General features: G+C 30.6%; 1 protein-coding gene across 1 annotated transcript; it reads right to left on the bottom strand.

Moving 5' to 3' along the window:
• Positions 1 to 2,022: 2,022 nt before the first annotated feature.
• On the bottom strand, positions 2,023 to 7,913 carry LOC131873570 (laccase-3-like; the record flags this gene model as incomplete). The annotated part of the gene is given in 5 exon segments (XM_059216399.1): positions 2,023 to 2,341; positions 2,441 to 3,391; positions 3,474 to 3,602; positions 7,394 to 7,638; positions 7,879 to 7,913. Coding segments are annotated over 5 exon segments (1,491 nt in total), but the record flags the coding sequence as incomplete, so codon positions are not given.
• Between the last annotated feature and the right edge of the window lie 492 nt (positions 7,914 to 8,405).

An 8,405-nucleotide genomic window follows, 5' to 3' on the forward strand; every position in this document is an offset into this window, starting at 1 on the left:
TTGCATCCTATGTTGAGGGTATGAAGGGTTTTGACCCTTCTCTCTTGAAACAGTTTGCTTAGTCCTATAATTAGGGAAACATTAGTATTAGGGATGTGGCTTAAGAACCTCATCTATGGAGTCTATTGCTACTACTACTAGTCTCATTGCGGAAGGTATGACCTTCCCTAAAAAACTTAAGGGACAATACCAAACTAATTTCAAGAGGTTCCTAGAGCCAAGTGAAAATTTTGCTCGCCTGCAAAATGGTTTCAACATAGAAGATATTCAAACATTTCCACTCCTACTTATTTTCAATCATAAATCATCTCAGGTACAATTTGAAAATGAACTCCCCTTGCTAGATGTTTTCTTGTATTTCCTAGTCTGTTGTTGTGGCTAATTCCATGAATGTTCTCCCCTTGTATTAGGGGTTAATCCTAAGTCTTTATAATTTCCATGTGGCTTTGGCCTCTACTACTGGGCCCTCCATTGGTCATGGAGCTTTCTCAAATCCCTAATTGAAAGGTCAACCCTAGTGTGAGGACTACCCCCAAGTCTAAAGGGATACCTACCCATGTTAATCCCAACCAATCTACCAAAAAGAAGAACTTCCTTGCCTCTCCTCTTAAATAAACTATTGTCAAAGTGCAAGATGAGGAGGAATTTGCTTCTAAAGACTTAATTTCTTCTTGTTCCACAAACTCTAAGTGAACCGTGAACAACCACAATGTGAAATTTTTTGCCCCTTCTTCACCTTCTTCAAGGGTTCCCTTCCTCCCTCCCTCGTCGATTCCCCCAAGAAGTGAGATTTAACAAAAAATATTGAGAAGATTAATGATCTCCGTCATGCCTAAAATAAGCAAAATTACATCATTTGTTGGCCCCTTGATCAATTTAATATTGCTAAGAATAAAATCAATAGGTTGGAGGCTTTGGTCGAGGTTGTCAATAGAGCATTGAGTTGGACAATGGAAGATAAAGATGAAAGAGTTTAGTTGGAAACTAATGATCTGATGGAGAGGCTGGAGAAATGCCCCAAGATAATTTGTAGGAGAAAATTAAGGCTCTAAGTGACAACGTGGATTGAAGAGAGAATAGGAAGGGGACAAGTAGGGTTATTATGGAGCTATAGGGCAATCAAGAGACCTTTAAGAGGAAACTAGAAGAGATGGTAGCTCTCAAAAATGAAATGATGAGAAAATTTTTGGTTTCTTTGCAATCTATCCATGAAGAGATTGATAGGAGACATGCGAAGAGGAAGCACTACCTGGATATGACCTTTGACAATGCTTTGGAACCTAGTGAGTACATGGTCAAGGCTACTTTGGAGTCCCCTTCTATCTCTTCAAGTAAAGGTTCAAACAAAAGATTTATCTTTTTCATAGAAAGTGAAAGTACTTCACCAAGATTGGCAAGCTAAAAAAATCCCCACTAGATAGACCTTATGTTTGTGTCTTCTATGGGCAGCATTGGTTTTTGGGTATCCTTTGGTTTCTGGTTTAGTTTAGTTTTCTTTTGTTGTTTCTATTTGTTAGTTGGTTCTAGTCCCTTTTTGTAAGCTAGTTTGGTTGTTGGATGCTCTCACTCCTCATGAAATCCTTGGTCTTAGCATTATGGCTATTATATAAAGGTTCACGCCTATCCTATTTTATCTAATTAGAACGATTAAATTATTAATGAATAAAAAAAAAATTATGATTTCAAAAAGTATTGAAAAAATAGAAATTCAATTTTTAAAATAATCTAATACATATTTACAAGATTACATTATATAAACTCTTTTATAAAAATCAATTTTAAAAATAGGTGTTTGAACAATAGTAATATTTTTTAAATAAAAATATATTGTTTTGTTATAATGAGTTGGGAGGATAAATAAGTTTGAAAATAGATATTGAAAATATTTAAATTATGTTAAATATCACCTAACATTTTTCGTCATATATATTATGAATATAGTTATTCTTAAGAACTCAATTTTCAAAATTTTAACCAATTAAATTCAAAACGAAAAATATTTGTAATTACTAAATTTACAAATTTACTTTAAAAAAATAATATTTTTCAATAGAAAAACTACTAATTTCTAATTTGTTATCCAATACAATTATTAATAACTAGTTAAATAATAGTTATTACAATAATATTGCCTCATGGCAAAATACTTATAACAAGGTGGTGAAATTAAAGACTACTATTGACTGATTGAGATGACATGGTTTGTGGAGCTAGCATTTCGGGAGTTTAGGAGGAGGCTTCTCCAAACTTGCCAAATTGCCATGGCCATTCTTCACCATGAAGACCATATTCAATCCCCATGTTAGATGATCATCAAAATGACAGTGCACAAACCAAACACCTGCAAAAATCATGGTTTTTCATATATTCTTCAGTTTTTAATTTGAAGATATGCATCATTAATTTTGAGAGAATAATTGAAAGCTATATGTTTTGTCACCTGGATTGTCAGCTTTGAATCTGATAGCAGTCCACCCACCAACAGGAACTCCCACAGTATTCCGTTCTGGTGGATCAACCAAATTGAATGTGAGAGGATCTGTTCGAGCATTGTAGTTACCAAATCCCTCTCCCACAACATAAAAATCATAACCATGAATATGCATTGGATGGTCATCAGGCTGGAAGATATTCGTTGCTTGGAACACCACCTGAACTGTAGCATTATAATTTAGCACTTTAACTTTTGTTCCAGTGATTGGTGACCAAAGACTTCTGGGTATATTGTCACTTGTATAATTAAACACAATTGGTGGGTTTGAAGGAAAATCAGTGGTAAAGACACCATTAATACCAAAATAATAAGCTTGAAGTATGGCTATATCTGGCAGGACAAAAGATACATTGTTCATACTAGCAGTTACTCTGGTATTGTTGGGGCCTTGACAGTTGGTGGTCACGTTAGTTCTACAGGGAAATAAACCAAGTCCTATTGTTATTAGGAGTTTCTCATCAATGTTCTGGGGAACTTCTATTGGGTGCTCTTTTGAAGCTAGGCTTCGTAATCCTTTATTAAATTTAGTGACAGTTGCAGTGTCATTGTATGTTGGAAATTGTGGAAGAGATGGGGTGGCAGATGAGTGAGAACCCACATAGCTAAGAATGGCAGTTGTTGTGGTGTTATCAAAGAATCCAATAGATTGGGTAGTGTATACATTGGCAGCAATGTAGTATTTGGCTATTGCTTGATTGGCGGTGAGAAGAACATCTGCAGTTTGGCCAGGGGTTATAAGCATTATGTCTGTTGTGTATGGTTTTGTGTAGCAAGCATCTAAGGCTACCACTGTGAAATTGTGTGATGCAATCTTGAAAAAGAGGTGATTATTGACTGCAGCATTAACAATACGTAGAAGGTACGTTTTTCCTCGTTGTACAGAGATTTTAGTTGTTCCTGCATGTAAGCAGTTAGTTCATCAACTCCATGTTGAGTACCTGACATTAGAGTTCATCTGTAACTGAAAAGTACTCTATACCTGATTTGGAGCAAGAATAGAGATCTCCTGGCTGACCATTGATGAGAAAGGCATCGGATATATTAGGTGCACTTCCTGTTTGAATTAATAGCCTTTCGACCGCTTCAGGATCTTTGTTCCACCATTCTCCTGTTTAAAAAAAGTAGGTCATATTATGGATCTCTAAAGAAAATAAAAATAAATAAAATAATCAATCTATAAATTAGAGTTGACTTCAATAGTATTCTTATTAACTTAAAATTTAATAAAGTTGCGTTTAAGGTTGTTCACCTACATGTACTTCTTGATGAGTAGAGTAATGCATCTTGTGTTGCCAAAGTTTCCTTCTCACAAAGATTAGTCCCCTCTTTGAGGTTGTTGGTGTAGGTATAGTCATATTTTTATGGTTTTTATCTATCTTTATATAGAATTTCAGACGTAATAATCATGGTTGGTTTTTATAGCTTCATAGTTTCATTGGTCATCTATTTGTTCACAAACTTCAAAAAAGGTGTTCCTAATTTATTAAATAATGAAAATTTTGTTTTTCTCATCAAGAATAAATCTTAGCTATCAAATAGAGAACATCTTAATAAAGAAGGTATTAAATTATAAATGAAGAGCTAGTTCTAAATATCTAAGACATTCTTCATGGTTATTTCATTTTTTCTTATTCAACTTATAACTTTTATTGTTTAATAATTTGATTACCGATCATTTTATCTCATATATTAGTAATGTTCACTTAAAACCTACTATATAGAAACTTCAAAATTTGGTATATTCTTACTATCCTTTATTGTGTTGAATTTGATGTCATTATTTATAATCCTGATATGTACATATAAAAAAAGAAAAAAACAAGATAAAAATGAATAAACTTATTTCTAAAAATAAGATGAAATGGAAATAAACAAGCTTTCTTTTTATGACTACTTGTTAGTTCTAAATGTTTGTGACTTCTTTTGGATGAAAAGTAATTAAAATATATTTATTCTATTATACATTTACGCACCAAGGGTGGCTACAAAATTAATAACTCGTCCTTTTTTTATGTATACTAAATTTATGTTTTTCTCAAATATTTTCATGAATATAGATGTATATGTTAATAATGTTGTGCTTGATGTTGTCCACTTACAAGTGCTTCTTGATAACTAGAGTAATGTTTTAGTCCATCTACAAATACTAACTTCTCCCTCTTACAAAGATTAGTCCCCTCCTTGAGATTGTTGGCATGAGCATAGCTAAAATGATTGTGGACATGATTATCATGCTTTTTATCTACCCCAACATAGAACTTCAGACATAGTATTCATGGTTGGTCTCCATAGCTTCGCCAAACTTTTGTCTAATCATAGCCTCATGAAAAGGGTACTCCTAATTGATTAGACAATGATGAATTTGTTTCTATTGGTGTTGATTGTATCTCCCACCAAGAATAAAATATAGCTATAAAATAAAGAACATATTAATCAAGAAAGAATTGCTATAAACAAAGAGCTAGTTCTTGATAGCTAAGACCTTTCCCATGGCTATGACCTATCTTTTCCTATTCTACCTAAAAATTTTGATTACTTATCATTTTATCTCCTCTTTTAATATGTTCAATTAAAACTTAACCATATAGAAATTTCAAAATTTTGATACCTTTATACCATCCTTTATTGTGTCGAGTTTAACGTCACTATCCATATTATTTTCATTTGGATATAATACAATAAAACAAGATAAAAATGAATAGAATTTTAGCAGTTCAAATAAAATGAAATGGAAATGAGAAAGTGTTATTTTTTCTTCTGTTTTTAACTAATCGATAGTTCTAAACAAAATCCTTATGATCATGAAATACTCTAGCCTCTAGTTATTAAGATAATTCTTGTCAATCATAGCTCTAATTTTACATATATGTTAATGTGTAATGAAATCACACAATTTTTGGGTGGAAAATATAAAAAATAATTTTTTTGAATTGAGTTTAAATTAACAAAATGCATAAATGTCCTTTTTAAAGGACATGTCATTGAGAAATAGGAGGATAGAGAGATTTTTCTTTGAATTGGTGAATAGGTAATTAGTAAAAAAATTGTTTTATATTGTTGGGTTTTCTTTTTCCTGTATGTGTACATTAAGATATGATTAAATTGCATTAGTACCTTTTAAATCATGTAATCAAGAATTGGAAAGTCCATCAATATGATTTTGGTAGGCTTACTTTTGTTTAACATATATGGCATCAATGAAAACTACTAAATATTATTAAAAAAAAAAGACAATTTTTAATTGAACTACAATATTTGTTGCATTTTGTTACCATAATAACTCGAGTGGAGTTCAAATCTTAATATAATTTATATATTCTAGAATTTTTTAGAACATAAAAACTATTTGGGATAGTTGCACTATTAAATTTTCATGGATTAGTTAGGTGTTGAATTGAAGACATCCCATTTGCTACTAGGTTGTTCTACCACTAAACTACAAGCCCTCATGACAATTGGTCCATCTTTATTTGGGTATGACTCATTTTCCAACATCCCCCTTGAGCCAAACAATAGATTCTTATTGATCCTATCTTGGTCTAGTTTTGTTGACCTTGGCTTTTATATCATGTTAAATTTATGGACTAGCTGGGAGGTAAACCTAAGACTTTTTATTTTCTATTGAGAGTGTTGTACCATTGAAGTTATGACAACACAAATACTAACAATAGTATAAACTATATGTGAGTAATATAATTTAAAATATAATATTAAATGTCATCAACTAACTTGTGTTTTAAATCTTGATCCTATTAGAAAAGTAATTTACAACATAATTGTCACTTTTATATGGATCCATAACTATGTTTAGCACCGAATATGATATATTTATAGCAACTAAATTCAATGAATTCTAATTACTTTAAATCAAGTAAGCTTTCCAAAGTTAGAAAAGTAAAATTTTATCTAATCAATAAGCTAGCAATTATTAGCAAACATACTCAAAAAAATGTGAGATCTCAAATTCTATTTATTTAAGAGTTGGAATATTTTATTTTACAACTATTTTATTTCCTACAAACATATATAGACACATAAAAATTAAATCAATTGAGAGTTATTTATTTTATTGGTGAACCATTTTACTTGTAATATTCTATAAATTGAATTTTAATTTTTATGTATATGATCTCAATACAATACTTCATGCTATATTGTCACTAAATGTCTCTCAACATAATAACTAGTTTTTCTTTATTTATTTTCGGTTAATTTTTCTATTTTGAAAAAAGTGAGTTGTAATGTGAATAGCTATCAAAGCATTCACAAAAAATAATCACATCTATATCTTTAAAAAAATAGAACAAAGAGAAAAAAAACATAAATATTTTTCTAATATTTATTAAAATATTATTTTGTCTCGATTTCTTTTTTAAGAAATATATACTTAATTTGTGAGGATATTATTTTAATATATATATTTATTTGTTCTAAAGCTATTGAGTTATTGCATAAAAATGTCAAAACAAAAGAGTTTTACAAAAAAAAAATTAAATTACACATTTTATAAAAAATTATAATTAGTAGTATATATAACGCATAAGTATTTGTTCCTGAAATTTAAATAGAAGAATACTATATTAATAAAAAACAAATGTAAATGTAAAAAATAAAAGAAAAACGGAGAAAGCAATTAACAATTTACAAAGCTTCCTTGATTCTTTTGGTCGTCTCATATTTTATTGATATATGCTTAATGCTTTTTATCTTTCCTTCCCTACAAGAATCTGATGAACCCTTAATCAGAATAATTTATAAAGCTTTCTTTACTAATATAAGAGTATTTTTTTAATTCTAAACAGCAGTGTTATTTTCAGCAAACTTCTATTCATAAAAACAGGGAACTGATATAAAACAGGATATTAGTCTAAAACAGAGGATTTCAACAATTTTGATTACCTAACACGATGGGAAACTCTGAATAGGGTTGAGGAAACGGATAAGAGCTTCCTTTCTTTGGATAGATAACTATTGCTCCGTGAACTGTTGCACGCAGCCACGAGACATGGGCATGCCACCACAAGGTTCCTTCCTGTGCAATAATCCTGAATTTGTACGTATATTTTACTCCTGCTTGAATCGGGCATTGAGTTATATACCCTGCTCCATCAGCCCATGCTGTGCGAATCTGTCTCACTCCATGCCTGAAAAGCAAACGTTTGCAACCAGTTTGTTACCACAAATAGAAAAGTGAAATGATAAGGGCAATAAAACGGAATTTGAAAACGTTTTGCATCAGAAACAGTCTAAATATAGCACGATTTTTATATACAATTAATGATATTAATTTGATTTACTATTAATACTACATACGCCAAGAAACAGCCGTATAGAAGCATAGAAGTGTGACATGTCAGTGTGAAGCATTGAGAGACACGATTTACCAGTGGATGGTGGCATTGTAATTGGATTTGTTGATCGTGATATATATGTTTTATGATTTGAATATATGTTTCGTGATATATATTTACTTCTAGTATTTTATCATATTGTATTAATGAGTTTAGGAGGTCAAATTCAACAATATAGAAAAATTCTAATAAGTCACTTGTCCTTTTGATTTATTTTATTTCTTAATCCCAATTATTTCATTATTAATAATTTTGCATTATTCATCATAATTAGAGTTAAGCTGAAATATTTTATAATAGGATGTGCTTATTATCCTTACATTTTGTTGACTCCATAACTTCCATACATATCCTTTGGGATATAAATTTTAAATATATTTTTATTGTCAATTCAACATAGTGTCAATTTACCTTGTGTTTGTTAAGTGATTTATGTTTAGCTTTAATAATTAAGAAGCATTTATGATCCTTACATCATCTTTAATGAAGTGTTATGTTAAGCCCTTAATTTGTTGCCATAAATAAATCCCCTCGTTCCTCTTCATGAAGATCACATGCCG

This window comes from Cryptomeria japonica, unplaced genomic scaffold (assembly GCF_030272615.1).
Source record: "Cryptomeria japonica unplaced genomic scaffold, Sugi_1.0 HiC_scaffold_2237, whole genome shotgun sequence".
NCBI lineage: Eukaryota > Viridiplantae > Streptophyta > Pinopsida > Cupressales > Cupressaceae > Cryptomeria > Cryptomeria japonica.